Here is a 19498-nt window from a genome sequence, read left to right as displayed (position 1 = left end):
AAGGCTGAGTCCCCTCTGCCAGGACTCTCCAGGCTGAAGAGCTCTCCTTGCAGCCACCTGAACCCCGGCCTGGTGGCTTCCGAGAGCCCTGCACCCCGTCCCCCCACTTCCTAAACAAGCCAAGTTTCCCGGGGGGCAGGTGTCTGGCCAGCTGGCTGGCCGCACGGGGCTGCAGCCCTGCACGACCCGGGGAGGCACAGAGAGCCGTCGGCTGGCCCCCTGCAGCCACAACCCGGGCCCCCTGCCCACCCCAAGCCGCCATCACCATCAGTCACCGCCACCCACCCCCAGGAGAACCCGCGCCCCCGCCAGGGCCTCGCCACCAGCACCCGTGGAGGCATAACTCGTGCTAGGCCCTCATAGTTCCTACGTCGTGGATGGACCCAGATCAGGAAACGGGCCACCCTACTGGTGATGGGGAAGACAATCTACTTTTACTTCCAAATGGTAAGTGTGGGAAGCAAGGGAAGAGGTGGCCAAGTGGCCCGTTGGAGAGGATATGGCCCTAGAAACCTCTAAGCTTGTCATTGCCCCTGAGGCCACTCTCAGCCTCAATCCTGACCCCTCCCGCCAGTTTGCAATCCCGAAGCCTCCTCTTCCTTCAGAGAATGTGTGGTCACAATGCCAACCACAGCGCTCTACTAAGGGACCTGTTTTGGTTTGGTTGTTTTAAGATTTATGTATTTATTAGGGAGAGAGGGAGAGACGGAGAGCGCACGAGCAGGGGGAGGGCAGAGGGAGAGGGAGAGCATCCCCGAGCCCACTCCCGTTGGGCGAGGAGCCCGACGCCACAACCTGAGCTGAAACCGAGAATCAGATGCTTGGACGACGGAGCCACCCAGGGGCCCCTGACGGGCCTGCTGATGGGACTTTTGCTTAACGAACGTGAGGCGGGAATCGTGGGGCCCTGGGCCCCGGGGAGCTGCGAGGGCCAGTGTGGGCACGTCCCGTCAGCACAGGGGGAGGCTGTCCTGGGAGTGGGCTGGGCCCCTCCCGTCCTGGGCGGGCGGCTTCTCAGGCCTCCGGTGCCCAGTGAGGGAAAGGTGTCGGGGGAGGGTGGGGGAAGTCACATCTTTACGTGGCTGCACCCCAGGGGCCAGACAGTTGGAGTGCGGTTGAGGGAGGGGAAACCAGGGCCGAAAATAGTCGCCGTGCTCAGAGGCCGGGCGGCCGGCCTCGCCCCGGGAGGGCTGCATGCACCTGCCCCTGCCCGTCCGGCCGCCAGACCCGGAGGGAGCGCCAGGCACTGCCGTGTGCGCCTGGAATGTTCTTCCCAGGTGACCTCTTGGCTCACCGTCTTCCTTCTTGAGGATCTCAATTCGAATGCCTCCTTATCGCGGGGCCCCCCTGACGCCCCTGGCCCCTTGCCCCTGTCTGTCTCCTTGCCCTGCTTTGCTTTCCCCTGCAGCACTGATCACCGCCTGCTGCCCCTTTTGATTCTTCCTTTCTCTGAACCCTTTCCCTTGCCCTGAATATCAGGCCCAGGAGAGCGGGGCCTTGGCGGGGTCACCGCTGTGTCACCTACACCCGGAGCGGGGCCTGCCGCAGGCCGTGGTGAGCAGGTGAATGAACCCATGTCCTCAGCGCGCTGCTTCTCGAGGGTCTGCCCGGATATCTGCTGTGATCGCTCTGAGACAAGGCCGGGCCTGGAGGGGAAGCCTCTGGAAACTGCTACAGCCATTCGCCTCAGCTTCCAAGCGTGTGGGTGGACGACAGGCTCAGGGTGGACAACAGGCTCAGTTTGCACGTGGCGAGTCTCACAGGCCCCCAAGCTGGGACGTGGCCTCACCACGTCGGACCCCCTGCCCGTCCGCAGTGGGTCGCAAACTGAAAGCAACACACAAATCTTTGCCCACATGTCATCCAAGAATCCCTGCTCTACGGCATATCATGCGGCCTGGTACACAGCGAGCGTTCGGGAGATGTTTGTTGAGTGAATGAATAAAAAAAAAAACAGTCAAAAATCATCATTGTCTCTTGTGTGGCGTTATTTATTTACTTATTTATTTTATTTATATTATTATTTAAAAAAGATTTTATTTATTTATTCGTAAGAGACCCAGAAAGGGAGGCAGAGACACAGGCAGAGGGAGAAGCAGCTTCCCTGCGGGGATCCTGATGCGGGACTCGATCCTGGGACCCTGAGTTCACGCCCTGAGCCCAAGGCAGATGCTCAACCCCTGAGCCTCCCAGGCATCCCTCGTGCAGCATAATTTAAAGGGAGGTGATGATACTACATTTATAATGTGAAATACAGTGAAATGCGTATCTGGTGCTGACCCCTGCTAATGGCACAGAGCTCCTAAAGCACTTGGCGTCTTTTGTTCTGTGAATGTGGCCGTGACTTGTGGAACTCTCCTGAAACTGGGGACTAGTCACCGGAGGAGCCACCCATGTAGTTAGAAGGTTGAAACTTGGGGCGCCGGGGTGGCTCCATCGGTTGAGCATCTGCCTTGGGCTCGGGTCATGATCCCAGGGATCCCGGGCTGGAGCCCCAGGTGGCGGGCTCCCTGCTCAGCGGGGACGAGGACGCTGCTTCTCCCTCCCCTCCCTGCTCGTGCTCTCTCTCACTATCTCCATCTCTCTCCCTCTCAAATGGATAAAGATCCTAAAAAAAAAAAAAAAAAAAAAAAGGTTGGGGGTTTTGGGTCCCTCCCCTTAACCTCCAGGGAGGGGCGAGGGGCTAAAGGCTGACTTAGTCACCAATGGCCAATGATCTGATCGATGGTGCCTGCGTGATAAAGCCTCGTGAGACCTGCAAGGACAAGGGCCAGAGGGTTTCTGGGTTGGTGAACAGTGGAGATGCAGGGGGAGAGGTGCCCTCAGCAAGACTGGAAACCTGGCGCCCTGTCCCCCGCCCGCCGACCTTGAGGGCAAGGTGTGCCTGTCTGCCATCTGGCCGCTCCTAGAGTCAGTGGTGTAGCAGGGGAAACGTTTCCTGAGCTCTGAGCCACGCTAGCGAGTTAATCAAGCCCAAGAGGAAGGTCCCTGGAACCTCTCCGCCACGGCCCACCAGTCGGGGCGCACAGAACCTCCTGGGCTCCTATGGGCACCTGAGGCCGTGGCGGGAGGCGGGGGGGCGGGTTGGTGTCAACCCTGCAGGACTGAGCCCTTAACCCGCGAGATCGGATGTTCTGTCCACGTAGACAGAGTCAGAATCTATTTGAACTGTCGGAAACCCAGGCGGTGTGAGAGCTTTGCCCGCTGGGTGGGGAAGCCGCCCACATGCGCCTTGGGACTGGGCGCAGAACCGATACGGGTGTAGCCTCGAGTCTCTATTCCTAAGAAGGCACATGATCCCCAGGCTCTGAAACCAGGGCGGGGGAGGTAGCTCGGATCCCCTGACTGTCCTGACCTCATGGGGGGACCCTGAGCCCGTCTGACTTGGTGAGATGAGCTTTGTTAGCAGCCTCAAGGCCTGCATTGCCGCATGTCCCCTTCCACCCATGGGAGTCGTTGTGTCTCCACAGACAGACCTCTCACCGGGGTTCCCGGGGGCCCCGTGGGCCGGGGAGGGCGGCCTGGTGCCCAGCCCCGACCTGCAGCCCCTGCACCTGCTCCTAGGGGCGTTAGAGCCAGACACTCCCAAAGTCCTGGGCTGAAAGTGGGGGGGCCCGGACTGCGTTCCCCTTGCCCTCCTACGGCCTCTATTTTCGGGCTGTCTTCCGGCTGTGAGGGTCACCCCGTCCTGGCGTGGGGCTGCTCCTCCCGGGGCAGTTCCTGGGCGGTGGGGGCAGAGGGCAGGGGCTGGCTGGCCCCTGTCTGGGCCGCAGGGGCAGGAACCCCTCCTCCTCGCCATCCTCACCCCAACACTGCAGCCTGCGGGAAGGGAAGGCCGGGCTGGATTTGGCCTCCCAGGCCCCCAGCGCCCCCACCTCCCCGCCCAGGGCTCAGGAAGCAGCTGAGCAGCCGAAGGCAGCGCTCACAGCCCACAGATGGCCGCGCGGCTAAGAGGACCACCTCCTCCTGTCCCTGGGCCCCTGGGCCTGGTCTCCTTCCTTAGGGTCAACTCCTTGGGATCTGTTAGGATGCAAATCCTATACTTGTTAACTCTTTAAGGCACTTTCACTTCAAGGAGGGAGCCCAGGGCCAGCAGAGGGCTTGGGCTGGTGGGGGGGCCCAAGGGCATCCCCACCTCCCCAAACACGGCCCCTCATGCTTCGGGGTCTCCAGGCGGGCTGGCTGGGTGCTGCTATTATGAGGTCGGTTCATAACCTTCGTGATTGTTTCCTCCTGGATTCCTCCCCTTTCCTGCTCCCTTGGGCACCCGGCAGTGCTGGGGAGGTTTGTGCCAGGGCCCCAGGCCTTTGTTTTCTAAAGCCTTGAACCCAGGACGCCTGGGGGGGCTCAGTGGTTTGTTGAGCATCTGTCTCCAGCTCAGGGCGTGATCTCCGCAGGGAGCCTGCTTCTCCCTCTGCCTATCTCTGCCTCTCTCTGTGTCTCTCATGAATAAATAAATAAAAATCTTAATTAATTAAAGTTAAAATAAAGCCTTGAATCCACCATGTGGAAACGGGTTGAAGAAAGAGGGCTTAACAGAGATTCGTCCCAGGGTTGGGAGGCCTCTAGGGTAGATCTGCTGTGGGGTCTGCTCCCTCATTGTGCCTTAAAGATGTAGCAGGGGCCAAGAGGAGGCCCCGGGGGGGGGGGGGTCCAGCTTGCTTGCCAAGGATTCCTGCACCTTCGACTTTGCATGGAGACAGGGGAGGGGGGGCCTGAGGGGACTGAGACACAGGAGCCATGTGGCCTCATCCAGGGAGGACAGAGCACCGGTGACCCCAGGCCCTTAGTGCTGCCGGAGCCCCGGGACGGGCGCTGGGAGTGCCAGGGGCAACTGTAGCCGAGGTTCTCCCCATCCGGAGGGACATGGGCTCAGAATCAAGATAAAGCTGATTTCTAGGAAAAAGGATGACGTTGCCCGAGCACCTGGACGTGGAGGACGGGCCATGCCGCGTAGCCCTTCCTCCTTCCCGGGTGAGGAGAGCGGGGCTTCCGAGGGGCGCGGGGTGCCCGTGGCCAGCAGGCCTGTCCTGCCCGCCCTGGCTGCGTCCACAGCTCTGCTCCTGCGCCCGCCCGGCGGCCACATCATTCCCGGGGCGTCCCAGGCCCTGGCGTCCCTCCCCATGGCCACCTCAGCCTCCACGTTTGGAAAGTGACCTACGGCAGGGTGAGGCATGCGGCTATGTTTAGCCCGACGGACTGGCACCCGGACGGAGGCCCCTCGCCTGGCACCTGCCCGCCCTGCGCTCCCCAGGCCTCCCCCAGCGGGACAGGGAATCTGCCTTCCTGAGGGGCCGCGCCGGGCGGGGGCCGGGGCACGGGGTGCCCCAGCCGGGAGGGCAACGGCCACTGAGGTGGGTGCAGCACACACGCACGTGCCAGGCCCTGTTCGAGCCACTTGCGTCCATTCAGGTCTCACGTCACCCGCGAGCAAGAGCACCGAGGGGCTGCGGGGGTTCTCCGGGGCCGCACGGCTCCGCGGGAGAGCCCCGGCGGGAAGCCGGCCACGCAGCAAGGGTCCGCAGGGTGTCAGGCCCTGCCCGCCCCACCCCGGCCTCCCACGGCTGGGGTCTGGGATGCTGGGCGGGCAGGGAAGGGAAAGAACGGCGCCAACTCCCGTGTGCCAGCCGGGCACGGTGTCACCGTCCTCCTCCACATGAGCCTTCCCAAAGGGTGGCTCCTGCGGCCCGAGAGCGCACGGAGGCGCCGAGGGCTCACCTGCCGGCAGACGTGCATGTTGGAGGCAGGGTTGTCCGATAGGAAAGCACCAAGTCCCCACGACCCCCCCAGAGTCCGTGTAGCTTGGACAGGGTGCCCAGGGGCGCTTCGAGGCCTCCGTGGCCCCCTGCCCCTCTGTGACTGCGCTGCCCCGTGCGAGGGGCGCAGATGAGCGCGGGGCCGGCTAGGCCCCCGGAGCGGGAGCTGAGGCCCTGCAGCGGGAGAGGCCAGGCTCCCAGGGAGGCGGGAAGGCAGGCTTTCCTTTCACGTGGCCGGCGCCTGTAGGGTGGGAGACCCAGGCTCCTTCACCGGCGCCTGGCAGGTCCCGGATCTCCCTAGCGGAGGCCCGAGCTGGGGCCCGTCTGAGGCCAGGGCCTCCCCAGATGCTGAGGCTAGCGGGCGGCGGGCCGCAGGAGGCGGCGGGCACATTCCAGACCCTATAAAAAGCCAAGTGCCCTGGATGCCAGAGGCTTAGGCTGCAGCCTTGTGCAGAGGGCCACGCGGGAACCTGAACCCCAGGAATGTCCTGGGGCCTGGCCGAGTCTGCTGACACGGGAGGGCCGGCAGGGCGGGCGCAGCTCTCCCAGCGCCGGGGTGGGGAGCCGGGGACCAGCTGAGAGGCTGAATCCCGCCGGCCTGGCCCTGCCCCTCCCGGGCGGCACCGGGACCCACCTGACCCGTGTGCCAAAAAGCATCCAGAACTTAGAACATAGGCGAAGGGAGGTCACCGTTTCCTTATAATGTCACGCCGGAGCATTTTATAAAAGGCCTGGCCAAGAACCATGTCCTTATCTGGGGCTAAGTTTATCAGCCCCAGCCTTATTCTCACTTCAGGCTGGAGAATTCTCTGTTGGTGGGAGGGGGCCGTCCTGTGCTTGGCGGGTGTTGAGCGGCATCCCGGGCTTCTAGATACTGGACGCCAGCAGTGTGGACACGGTCCCGACCAGCTTCCCAACATCACTAAACGCCCCTTCCCTCCCCGGCCGTGGGAAACCACTGACCTCCGGGAAGGTACCTGTTCAAGTCTCAGGGTCCCGTCGAGATGCAAGCGCTGGAAAAGACAACCCCGACAGGCCACTGCTGCATTGCCCCGAGGGACAGCGGCCGGCTTGGTGTCTCCCCTCATGATCTTACATCCATCCTTTGTCCCTCCAACATCATATTCTTCTCTGTTCCTCCAATTCTCTTCGAATCAGCTTTCCCCTCCTGCCTGTCCTCTTAGCAGATGCGTTCAGTGCGGACGCGCGTTCCTTCTGTATTTTAATCAGAGTCAGGTCTGCACTGTTTGAGAAGCGTACTTTGACACAAGGCGGCTTTGAGGACGAAGGGAGACAGTGTAGACAAAGCAATCAACTCCCCGTCTGTGCCCAACAATTAGTAACTCTGATCCTCGTGGCCTTTCCACACGGGTTCCCTCAGGCTGAGCATTCCTTCAGGCCAGAATGATGACCCTCCCAAGTCCCCTTTAACTGAGTCAGGGGTACCCCCTGGGGGCAGCGGCCCTGCAGACCTCAGGGAGCTAGGGCTGGCTTGGGAGGGTCTTGGTCTGGGGTGGGGACTAAGGCCCTGGGTGCTGGTCTTGGCTTCCAAGGCCCTGGGGCATCTCACTGCCCTTTGGCCGGCCCCCGTGGTGACTCGGTGTCTGCTCCATTTCCCTGCTTCTCTGACAGATGGTCCCCCTCGTGAGCTGCACCCCCAGCCTTCACCCTCCTGGGACAATTCTGGGACAGGGCTGTGTGAGACACAGGCCTCCCAAGCCTAAGGCGGGCTTCTTTCTTGGGCGATGGAGCCCAGCCCAGGTAGAGGCTGAGCCTGGACGCTGTGAGCGTCCGTGCTGGTCTGGGCAGCCAGCAGCTTCACTATCAGGGGAAGGCACGGGTACAGGGAGGGGCTGGAATGGGGAGGGGCGCGGGGTCGCCATCCTCTCCTGGTACCAGGAAAACCACAGCAGGATGCCCAACACGGGGTACAGGCCTGCCACGTAGCCGGCGGGGCCTGTGCGGTGGTTTAACCTCTCTGTGCCTCAGTTTACGCTTCTGTAAAAGTGAGAAAAATAATACTACCTGCCTTGTGGGCAATTAATGACATAATGCATGTAATAAAGCATTAGAATAGAACCAGCACAATTGTGAGTGCTCAACAGTTGATGATGGGAGGAGGAGGAGGAGGAGGAGGAGGAGGAGGAGGAGGAGGAGAATTTGCTGGAGGATGGGGTTGGGGGGTGGCCAGGAAGGCCATTCAGATAAGTTGGATGTCTCAAGGAGTGAAAATGAAAAATCAGAGAAATCGGGGATAGATAGTGGGTGGGGTGAAGATGGATTTTTTATCTGGTATCTTTTGGTCATGCTCTGAATGTAGAACCGCCCAGGGGGCTCTGTGCTGGGGGCTTTGTGACTGCGGAGCCCGCCCTGAGGCGCTGTGGTCCCTGCATAATGGAATGGCTTATGTGGATAGAGGGGGCACCACAGCAATGAGGGCTTGGCTCCTCCTGTAGCTTCTCTGAAGCGAACAGTGTCATCCGCATCTTCCAAGGGACAGGACTGAGGGCGCGGAGATGTCACTAGCATGTCCACAGCCACATAGCCAGCGTACGAGCGGGCCCGGACTCCGCAGCACACCTGTGCGTCCAGAGCCCACGGTTACCCAGCATCCGGCTTCCCCAGCCCGGTGGGGGTCAGAGGCCCCCCCACCCCAGGGTGCTCCCGGCTGGCAGGGCTCCGCGTCCCCGCCCTGCTCCTGCCCGGCTCTCCCCCGCCACTTCCCCCTCCAGGGCGCCCCTGCCTGCTCGGAGCCCCCGCGTCCTCTGTGCAGGGTGGACCCCGGATGGGCAGGGTCGGGGGGCTCAGCACCGGGCCGTCACCTGCAGCAGACGCTGAGCGGGGAGCACAGAGGGCTCCTGGAAGCGCACCCAGACCTGGCAGGGGCGCGTGCTCCTCCGACGGCCGTCGGGGCTTCTTCCCCACAGCCCAGGGTGCTGGACGCCTCCCGACTCTGCACGCCTGGCAGCTGCCAGAGCCCTTCCTGCCCCCGACCCGCCTTGCCTCCTCCCTGTCACCCATCAGCCACTTGCCTAGTGGCCGCCCACACCGCATCCCAACGTGACGGGGGGGGGGGGTGAGGGGGGTGGGCGGAGAGCCCTGCACCCTCCTCCCTCCGCAGCCTGCCCTCCCCTCCCCCGCGCCGCCTGTCTTGGTAAGTGATCCCCCTCCTGCTCTGTCACCCACGCTGACACTGACACCAGCGTCATCCTTGCCTTCTTCCTCTCCCCCACGCCTCCGTCCCCACGGCGGGTCTCCCTGGGCCGCCTCCCCACCGTCTCTCAACGTCATCCTGTCACCCATCACGCCTCAGTTCCGGCCTCCCCGTTGCTGCCTGGACAACTTCACGACCCCCCCACCCCACTCTCCCCATCTCCCCCCTCCCCCCTCCCAGGCCACCCTCTATCTACCCGGTTCCAAGGCCCAGACTCCTTTCTCAACCTCCTGCTTCTAGCACTTTGCTCGCGGGGCTCCCCGTGGTGGCTTCTACAACCTCTCCCCTGGTGCCCCAACCTGCCCTCCGGGACCAGCTACAGAATCAATGGACCCAGTACCAAATGAAAAATTGTTCAAAAAAGTAGGAAGTAAGAACCACGAAAGGTATTAAAATATGAAGCTTTTCCTTTCTCAACCTGCCGTGGTGTTTTTTAATCACCTGTTTAGTATTGTGTGGGGCAGGTGCAGACCCTCACGGGCACCCCCGTCCTCCTTCATGACCCGCCCCACACTCACTCCACCCCCGTCCAGCAGCCAGACATCCTGACCCTTGGCTACAGGTGGGGAAGTGGAGGCAGGCATCTCCCATCCCATCAGCTTCTGCCTCCAACTGAGGTGGACAGGCAGCGTATCGTAGCCTCGGCTCCAGGGGACCCCAAGTACCTGGCTGGGGGATGAGCCTCAGGCTCCACCCGGCAATCACTCACTGAGTGGCTGTGGTCCTGTCGGTCCAGGGTAGGGACAGCCACTGCCATGCCCTGACCCATGCGTACCCAACCCTGACCCTGGCCCAGGGCACCAGCGGGGGAGACTGAGCAGCGTCTGTCCTCCGAGGTGGGGGGCTAGAAGGAAGTGGCCGAGGGGGAAACCGTGAGTGAGCCATGGCTCCACGCTACTGGCGCATGTCCCATTATTGTCCCATTGGTCTTCACCCTCAAAATAAGGATTCAAAGATGAAATCATTTCAGTTTTCAGTACTATAACCACAGACTATTAAGGCCCATGCGTGGGGCCCTCCTGAGTGCAGGCCCCAGAGGGACTGTAGGGGTCACAAGCCCATGAGGTTGGCCTTGTCCTCATCCTTCACACCTCAGGGGGAACATCTCACCCTCTGGGAAGGACTAGATCCTCCTCCAGGACAATATCATAGCGTCCCAAACCTTCCCATTTTAACTACGTGTGTAATTGGTTTAATTATAATTACGTATTTAATTGGTTTAATTAACTAAGCCCTGTGAGGATCAGAACTATGTCTGTTTGGAACCCAATTATGTCCCCAGCATGGGCCTGGGACACAATAGGCACTAAATAAATATTTACTGAATGAATGAGAAAGTTAATGAAGAATGGGTTCCTGGGCCTCCCTTTTGCATGACCTGAAAGTGCCTCACCTTTCTCAGATACCTACAAAGCAGCCAGTAGGGTAAGAGAGAGATAAATGTCGGATTTCCCCTCCTGGTCTAACTCCCCTCATTTCCCTCCTGCTTGATTGTATGGAGGGAGCATGTCACTGGCTAGCGGGAAGGAAGCGTTGGCTGCTGGAAGCTGGCTCCGAGACCCTTGAGGTGCCCCTGGGCTCTCTGGGCTTCCCCCCCCCCCCCCCCGCCCTCCCGAAGGATCCGACGAGGATCCCTCACTGATTATACTAACAGTCTGTCCAACTTTGATGTTTGCGGTGATATTCACCGCTTTGGGACGGCTTCTGGTCAGGTTTTCCTCTCCCAGGAAACTCCTCGTCCTGTGCCTGTGGGCCTAGGCCTTCCCCAAGGCCTTGCGAGCCAGCCCGGAAGCTAAGGGCAAGTACCCGGGACCCGTGAAAGTTCCATTTTGTTTCAGTGGAAGACGACAGACCCAGTAAAGTGTCATTCAACGCCCCCCAGGGGGCGATTCCTTTTGAAAGGAGCCAACCTAAGGCGTTGAAATGGAACGAAGGCCCCGAAATACAAAACCCTGGAGAGTGGGCTGGACCCAGAGCCCCTCGGTGGATTCAGGGACATGGAATCCGAGGCCTGTCTTGAGGCTCAGCACCGCCCCCCACCAGCCGCGGCTGTAGGGGCCCTGCCCACAGTTCATCTCGCTCTCCTTCCGCACTCAGGAGCTCAGAGTTTTTTCTGTTTATAGCGTAACACACACTTAAAAATCCCAGCTTCTTAGCAGCTCAAGATAGATTCCCATGGAAACCGGCATAAAGGAGAAGCAAAGATAAATACCTTTTTTCAGGCCCCGGATGCATGTTAATTGGTCCCCCCCCTCCCACCCCTGTGGTGCAAATCAGGAAAAAGCCAGCTGAGATGGTGGGCCCATTGTCCTGTCTCCCGGGGGCCTGGACAGTACATGCCTGAGAGCACTGTTTCTAGGAGGGCTTCCCCTGGAGTCCTCGCGCTGTCACCGTGTTGGCAACGGCCGTCACGAGGGCAAGTCCTAAAGTCAGAGAGGCCTGAGTCGGAGACCCTCTTGCAGGACTTGCATGGGGGGAGGGGGTGACCCTGGGCAAAGTACTCAAACTCTCTGAGCCTCAGTTTCCTTCTCTTTTACACGGATTTAATGGTGTTGCCTCCCGGGGGTAGTTATGAGGATTAAGTAAGACAATAACGTAAAATATTTAGCACAGAACCTGGCGCCTCAGAAACGGTCACCGTGTTTACCAGGATCTAGCTGCTGGGTTGGGTCAGCGCTTCGCCTGCGTGGGGCTCAGGCTCCTCATCCGGAAACCAGCGAGGCGGGGAGGGGATGGGACCACGTGATCCCGGGGGATCCCTTCCAGGCCTGGCATTTTGTGGTCTGTGTCCCCGTTGTTGGTGATGGGCCGCGGAGAGCGAGGCACAGAGAGCGAGGCACAGAGCTCTAAAACACGCGCTCTCTGGGAATTCCTAGATCCCACTCTCCCAGGAGGCCAGTTCCTTCTGGACCGTGTCCAGGAAAGGGAAAGCAGCAGTCCGCCTCCCTCGCTCGGTAGCTGACCTTACAAGCCTTGCTTCCCGCATGTCAGATGGCGCCGCTCTACGGGGTGGCACTTTCTGAGCTCAGTCTCATAGGTGCTTAGCACAGTGCCCGGGCCCAGTCTCATAGGTGCTTAGCACGGTGCCTGGGCCCAGTCAGACGGAATCCAGAATTAGCCAGTTTACCTTGCAGAGCTGAGGAGTCGCTCGGCCAGCCCTGCAAGTGAGTGGGAAGCTCCGGTACTACCACCAGCAAGCAGCCCCCCAAGGGGGCCTCCCCCGGCCTGGGGCTGCAGGCCCGCACGAGGCACCTATCTTACCAGGCCAAGGTTGAGAGTGTTGTTGTCGTCTTCCGGCATGGGCAGGTACACAGCCAGAGCCACGCAGTTGGCAAAGATGGTGAGCAAGATGATTGTCTCGAAGGGTCTAGTGTCAGGGTCAAGGAGAGCCCTCGAGTGAGGCGTGGGGTTGGGACAGGCAGGGGTTGGCACCGTACACACCGGGGGCCCACGCTGCTCCTCCCCGCTCCCCTGTGGGGTCTCCCCAGGAACAGCTAACTTGGCTCGGCGGTGATGGGAGTGTGAAGCTCGGGTCCCGGCTCGGGGCTGCTCAGCTGTAGGGGCCCTGAGGTCTCACTGGTCCAGGCCCTGCCCATCCCCAGCCCTGCCCTGGGGGCCCTGACTTTCTGAGACTCTCACCAGACGACTTGGGGGACTCACTCAGAGAAATGGCAAGGGATGCGGGGGGCTGAGCATCCGCGGGAACAGGACCGGGAAAGGGTAAGCTGTGGGTGGAGCCTGAACCCCCCCAGCCCAAGGAACGAATGCGTGTGAGGCAATGAGTCAGCCGCCCACCCTGCCCCTCCCCAGCCGTGCTCACAGGCCGGGGTGTGCACCGCACACCTGCACACGCCTCCCTCCCAGGCACACGTGCCCCTCACAGTCGCTCCCCAGGGCCACCCCCGGGCCCTGTCCCTTGTGGGTGAGCAGTGTCCATGCATCCATGGGCCGAGCCATTGGATGGCGGGTGGTGGGGACAGGCTGCGGGGTGGGAGGCACATTGTGCAGAAGGTCTGGGCTTGTACCCCTTCCTCTTCCTCCCAGTGATTGCGAAGAGCTGGGCCGCAGGGCAGAGGCCTGCGGAGGAGAAGGTGCAGAGGAGCAGAGCACGGAGAAGCCACCCGGGGAAACCCGATCCCACAGGCCCGAGGGAGGCAGCGGTGCAGCTGTGGGGAACAGGGCTGACTCTGACCCCAGCTATTCCAATGGGTCCCCTGGTTTTCTCATCCTCCCAGTGATCCCGTATTCCCCTTTCTTCTAGGGAACAGCTGGTGGGAGCCCAGTCTTCCAGAACCCTAGAGAAATATTTCAAATATTCCTGACCTCTCTCTGAGAAGACGCTTGACACAGCCCCTCCCCCTAATCGCCTTCCTCCCTTCCCCAAATAACCCAGATATTTTCATCCTTCTTCCTCTCAGAGCTAGTGCAAACGGAGAAAGGGACTGCTAGTGCCTGTCCCCAGGGTGGTATGTGTGGGCGAAGACCGCCCGGCGTCTGGGCCCGCGCCCTCCCAGAGCCCGTCACAGCAGCCCTTTGTCCCAGGCCTTGTCTCCCTGGACTCCATCCCCAGCTGGACTCCCCTCACTCACTGGCAAGCTCTGCCCTCACACCCTCCCGTCAAGGGGGACAGTTGTCTTGCAGAGGCCCCTGCCTCTTTCTCTCCCCTCCTGTATCAAAAGGAGACTCTTGCCTCAGACCCCTCGGTGGAGCCCCCCGGTAATGGGATTTGGGGACACCTGCGGACCCCCCTCCGTGACACATCGGGCCCCTTCTGCAGGCCTCGGGCCCAGCACTCTCAGGCCTCAGTGGCTCCGCTCCTCCCGCTGTCCCTGTCCCCCTCAGCCGCAGCCTTCCTTACTGAGCAGCCCCCTGGCCCCCCAGCTCGGTGATCCGTGACCCTGCCCCCTCCCTGTCCCTGATGCCCTGCGGGTCCTGAAGGATACTTCCATTCCACAATGTTGATGCAGGCCTTCCTCAGGGGGTTCTGCAGGGTCAAGCAGAACAGGGCCCGGGGCGGCCTCGGCAGGATCTCCGGAACCGGCTTCTTGGGCTGTTTCTTCCTCAGGCCCTCGTCCTGGGGCGAGGACGGCTCCATGGCTCCCCTGGCAGTCCCGCTGCCCTCGCCTCCCTGCGTCCCCAGTGCCCCCGCCGTGGGGACTGGGCCAGTGGGGCCAAGTGAGCCCTGCTGAGCCAGCCCGGGGGCGGGGGCAGGAGGATTACTGTCCCTGCTCCCAGCAAGTAAAATTAGCCTCCGCTGGCTCCCCGCTGCTGGCTCCCTGCTGCCTGCCTGACTCTGAGGCCAGGCAGCTGTCATTCCCTCCCAGCCGGGCCAGTGACAGCCCAGCATGTCCCTGAGGACGTTGGTAGGGGGTGGCGGAAGGAACGTCCCCATGGGCCTGGGATGGGGGCAGTGGGAGACAGGACGGGAGGCTTCAAGCCTGGGGCCACAGAGAGTTCAGGAAGGGGGTGGCATCAAACTGCAGACGGGCTCCCCTGTGCCAAGACTCGCTGCCCCCGCTCCCTGGCCCCATGACACCCCCCCGAGAAGGTGCTGGGTGGCCTCGTTCAGCACCCTACCCCACAGCCCCATCCGTCCCCCAACCTGTGGCTGGCTACCAGGCCAGACACCCCCCACCCATGCCCACCGCACGGCAGGGAAAGCTAACCCCTCCTCAGAAGAATCTTGAACGAGCGCACTTCAGGCCCGGCACCCGCCACACGGCGCAGCGACCGTGTGCCTTGTACCCTGTCTCAGCCCCTGCAGCGCCTAACAGGACAGGGGCGGCGGCTTGACCCGGGACTGCGGCCCTCCCCGCCCCGCTGGGTGCACGACACTTTCCATAAAGGTCAGTGGGACGCAGAGCTAACAGCGCCCCACAGCCTCAGCAAGGGCCTGAGCTGTGGGTGGGAGTCCCCAGGGGCATCGGGGGAGTGAGGTAGATGACATCTGGGATCACAAAACTCAGCAAATCTTTTATTTAGCCTCTTGATACAAACAGTGCCGCATGGTCCCACCGCCCACAGAGGGGACACAGTCTGAGGGGAGACACGCAGTCCTCGAGCGACCGGGAGGGAAAAAGGATGAAAAGTCTACATGGGGGTGGGGGTGGGATGGGGGGCTAGGGGTGGCGGTGGGCGATCGCCCCCATCAGGAAAGCCAGAGGCACCACCCAGGCACACACATGGCCTCTCCCCCGGTCAGAGCTGGGCTGAGCGCAGGCAGCAGCCTGGCCTCTTGCCTCGACGGGGTGTCTGGGCTCCTCGGGGGCGGGGGCTGGCGGCGAGCAAGCTCCCAGGGCCCACTCTAGTTAGTATCTGAGGCCATCTCAGGCCATTTGGGGCCATCTCGGGGACAGCAAGGGCCTGGCTCATCCAAACCAAAGACCTCTGGCCTCCCGAGGGAGTCGCAGACGCGGGGCTGCACCTGACTGCGGGGCTGCACCTGCGATGGGGCTGCACCTGCGGTGGGGCTGCACCTGCGGCGGGCTGCACTTGCAGTGGGGCTGCACCTGCTACGACGCTGCACCCACTATGGCGCTGCACCCGCTGCGGGGCTGCACCTGCTGTGGGGCTGCACCTGCTGCGGGGCTGCACCTGCGGCGCCCGAGGTGGGAGGTTGGAGGTGGGCGAGGGCCCCCCTGATCTCCCCCGCCCCCGGGGCTGGGGGGTGGCGCACGATCACAGCGGGGCTCAGACGTGAGGTTCCGCAGCGCGGGGCGGGGCTGTCCTGGGTTGCCCGCCTGGGGCCTGGGGCCTGGGGCCTGCGGCCTGGTCAGCGGTGCCCTCTGTCCCCCTCCCTGCCCCTCGCCCCCCCCCCCCCCCGGTGGCCAGGCTCCCTCGGGAGTGGGGCGGCCCCCGCGGGTCCCCCGCCCGGCCGGTCAGTGGCTGGACGCCTCCGACTCAAAGAAGGGCGAGGAGGAGAAGCAGGGGCCCTCGGAGGCCTGGGGCGCGCGCGCGGGGCGGCGGGCGGGCGGGGAGGCGGGCGGCGCGCCGTCGGGGGCGGGGGCGGGGGCGGGGGCGGCGCTCAGCAGCTCCTGCAGGTACTTGATGTAGCGGATGGCGGCGCGCAGGGTCTCCACCTTGCTGAGCCGCTTCTCGGCCAGGGCGCCGGGCAGGTGGCCGCGCAGGCGCGCGTAGCCCTCGTTGACGCAGCGGACCCGCTGCCGCTCGCGCTCGTTGCGCTTCTGGATGAAGGCGGGCTCGAAGGGGTAGTCGTAGCCCCCGAGGGCGCCGGGGAAGGGCACGCAGGGCAGCACGGCCGCGTAGGCCTCGTAGGCCTCGTAGCAGCGCGGCTCGGCGCCCGGGCACAGCAGCAGGGGCACGCGGCCCAGGGGCTCGGCGGGCGGGGGCGCGCGGCGCGCGGGGGGCTCTGCGGGCGGGGGCGCGCGGCTCGGGGGCGCCCGGGGGCGCCGCTCCACCAGCGCGCCGCAGAAGGCGCTGTGCATCCCCGCCCGACTCCGACTCGGCGCCCGGGGTCTGCGGGTCCCCACGCGGGCCGCGTCACATCGCGGGTGCGCTCAGGCCTTCCCTCCGCCCCTTGGGGCGGCCTCCGAGGTCCCCCCGACGGCGGGCATGGCTCGGGCCTAGCGCGGCTCCTGGCACAGGCTCAGCGGGCACCGTCTCCAATCCAGCCGCGGGCCTGCAGCGCTCCGGGGACCCCTGCGCTCTCCCGCGGCGCCCATGGGCGGGGGGCGGCAGGCCTCGGCGCCCCGTCTGCTCCTGGGCGCAGCATGGGCGCCTCCCCCGGGCGCTAACCCTGGGGCGTCATCCTGGGGGCCGCCGGCGCTGGGTGCTTGTTCCTCACCGCCTCGGGGTGCGGGGGGGCGTCCCCCAGCTGCCCGGGGCGCAAACAGATGTGAGGAGTCCCCGCTCAGCTCAGGGCAGCTCAGTTTCTAAAAAAAAAAGAGGAGAGTGAACATATGAGTCAGGAAAGGCCTTGTAGGACGGGCTCCCCGTGCCACCCCCACCCTCCACGGGGCTCGTGGAACAGGGAAGGCCGTGTGGCCGCCCGCTGACCAGGTCAGGCCTAGAGCACGGTTCAGACCTGTGTTCGCGGTGGGGGGCCTCTCTGCGTCCTGGTTTCCACGTGTGGAGCTAATTGAACATCCCTCACAGGAGATTAATAACATGTGAAAATCAAACGAGAAAATAAATATGCCCCAAAACGCCTCCTGGTCCCGGCCTATAAAGCCTGCCCAATCAGCCCCAGTGGCGCAGCGGGTTGGTGCCGCCTGCAGCCTGGGGTGTGATCCTGGAGACCCGGGATCGAATCCCACATCGGGCTTCCTGCATGGAGCCTGCTTCTCCCTCTGCCTGTGTCTCTGCCTCTCTCTCTCTCTGAATAAATAAATAAATCTTAAAAAAAAAATTAAAACCTGCCCAATGACCCTACCATATAGCAATCACTCTACTAGGTATTTACCCAAAGAACACAAAGATACTAGTTCAAGGGGGTCCATGCCCCCCAAGGTTTACAGCAGCACACTCTACGCTCTACAACCGCATTGAAGCTGCCCAAGTGTCTGCTGGTAGATGAGGATAAGGAAGAGGGGGTGTATATACACAGTGGAATAGCCTCAGCCATTAAAGAGAATGAAATCTTGCCATCTGCAACACGGATGGAGCTAGAGAGTAAAACGCTAAGTGACATAAGTCAGAAAGACAAATACCGTATGATTTCACTCGTGTGGAATTTAAGAAACAAATGAGTGCAGGGAAAAAGAGAAAGGCAAACCAAGAAAGTGACTCTTGACCATGGAACACAAGTGCTGGCTCCCAGAGCGGAGGTCGGGGGAGATGGGGGCAGCAGGTGAGGGATTAAGGAGAGCACCTGTGACGAACACCTTGTATCATACAGAGGTGTTGAATCGCTACGTTGTACACCTGAAACTGGAATCACACTTATGTTAAGTAACTGGAATTTAAATAAAAAAAATTTTTTTAAAGGGCCGATGACGTCGTTTCCTCTGAGAGTGGGGATCAAGTCTCATGAAGGATACATTCCAGGACCTTCCATCTAAGGGGCTCAAAGGCTGCTTATGGGACTAGCCCGGTGGCGACCACACGTCCACCAAGGGGTTCTCTTTACTGAAGGAAATGAATCACATTCCCAAGACTCGGGTGTTGCTGGGACTTCAAAGCCCCTTGGCTGGCGGGGCAGCAGCAATGGCCAAAGCGTCTGCGCCCCGGTGCACGTGGATCCGGGAGGCACCCTCCAGCCGGGCCTGGGCTTCTCCTTCATGGCGCTTAACAGAAATGTCTGCTCTCTCACCTCTGCGCTGAGGCTGGCCCAGCTCCTGGCCTGTGGCAGACGCTGCACAAATGCTTGTTGAATAACTGGATGGGGGGCTGGGCGGAGGGCTGCGCTGGTCAGGGCCCTTCCCGGGCTCTGCGAAGCTGCTACTCCCGAAACAAGTGGCCCGTGCGAATTTAAGTGCCGCCAACCCTCATCACATGTGGCCAGCGGATTCAGCCTGGGCGGAATTTCCTCCCGGCATTCTCTCAGGCCCTGTTCTCCCCTCTTGTGTGTGTCCCCGGTGTCCGACACATGCCATCTTAGCACTCGTCATGCTCCTCATGGCAGATGCGGGAAGGAGCAAGAGCTGTACCCGCACGGGGAGAGATGGCGCGGCGACAGGCCTCGGACACTGAGCAAGGCCTTTATTTTTTTTTTCCTTAAGCTTTATTTATGTGACAGAAGGAGAGCACAAGTAGAGTGGCCGGCAAGGGCAGAGGGAGAGGCAGGCTCTGAGCCGAGAGTCTGATGTGGGGCTCGATCCCAGAACCCTGGGATCATGACCTAAGCCCAAGGCAGACGCTCAACCGACTGGTCCCCCAGGGGTCCCCGGGCGAGGCCCTTCTATGAGACAGAAAGGGGTAGCTCTGTCCCTGATGGGGGGCAGGGCGGTGGTGACTCACTCCTGGGGGAGTCCCGTCTGCACTTTCCCATTTTTGTGCTGCATCGGGTCCCCGCTCTGTCCCCAGCTAGCTCAGCCCTCCGTGCTGAATGAAAGAAAACCCCAGGAAATATCAATAGCGATTCTAAGATTCTAAGCGTCATGGAGACTTGCATGGGCTCTGGAAAGTAGAAGCAAAGGTGCCAGACATCAGGACAAATTCGAATATCCCTCCCCTGCCCAGCAGCCTTTCAGGGCTCCCAATGGTTTTGAGGGAAGGTTCTAGAAAATCTCCTTTCCAACAGACCCTCAGCTCCATCAGGACCAGCCTCCTGTCACTCTCCGATCGTTCCTGACCTCACTCTTTGGCTCCTACTGACTGGGGTTGGGACGCTTTTCACAGCTTTTCTGATTTTCCCCGTTCCTGCCGAGCCTTGAGGGAGGCCCCGCCGTGCTGACTGCCTGAGCTGAGCAGCTGCCCGCGTGGACGATCAGGGCTGTGCCTTCCGAGTCTTTGCGTCTTCAACCAGATTGTAAGCCACCCGAGGGCAGGGCTTTCATTCTTAGGCGACCCCTCTGCCCCGGCCCCGTGTTGGGTACATAACAGTGCTGAAAGTCATTTGCTAGCAGCG

General features: G+C 61.9%; 2 protein-coding genes across 3 annotated transcripts in view; both read right to left on the bottom strand.

The window, feature by feature from the left end:
* CACNA1S (calcium voltage-gated channel subunit alpha1 S) overlaps positions 1–14158 on the bottom strand; it is a 63450-nt gene extending 49292 nt beyond the window's left edge. The window contains exons 1-2 of one of the 2 annotated variants that reach the window (XM_038541920.1): positions 13914–14158; positions 12232–12337 (exon numbers count right to left, since the gene is read on the bottom strand). In XM_038541920.1, coding sequence (XP_038397848.1) covers positions 12232–12337; positions 13914–14065 — 258 coding nt within the window. In that variant the 5' untranslated portion in view covers positions 14066–14158. The remainder of the gene's footprint in view (positions 1–12231; positions 12338–13913) is intronic. The other variant, XM_038541921.1, reaches the window with a different exon arrangement.
* Positions 14159–15848: 1690 nt separating this feature from the next.
* On the bottom strand, positions 15849–16415 carry ASCL5 (achaete-scute family bHLH transcription factor 5). Its single transcript, XM_038541736.1, has 2 exons — positions 15984–16415; positions 15849–15869 (listed from the first exon to the last, which is right to left on the bottom strand). The coding sequence occupies exons 1-2, from the start codon at positions 16413–16415 to the stop codon at positions 15849–15851; spliced, it is 453 nt and encodes a 150-aa protein (XP_038397664.1).
* Between the last annotated feature and the right edge of the window lie 3083 nt (positions 16416–19498).

This window comes from Canis lupus, chromosome 7, assembly GCF_011100685.1.
Source record: "Canis lupus familiaris isolate Mischka breed German Shepherd chromosome 7, alternate assembly UU_Cfam_GSD_1.0, whole genome shotgun sequence".
NCBI classification, from domain to species: domain Eukaryota; kingdom Metazoa; phylum Chordata; class Mammalia; order Carnivora; family Canidae; genus Canis; species Canis lupus.
Note: the sequence above shows the minus strand (reverse complement) of the source record. Positions and strands in the feature narration are given on the sequence as shown.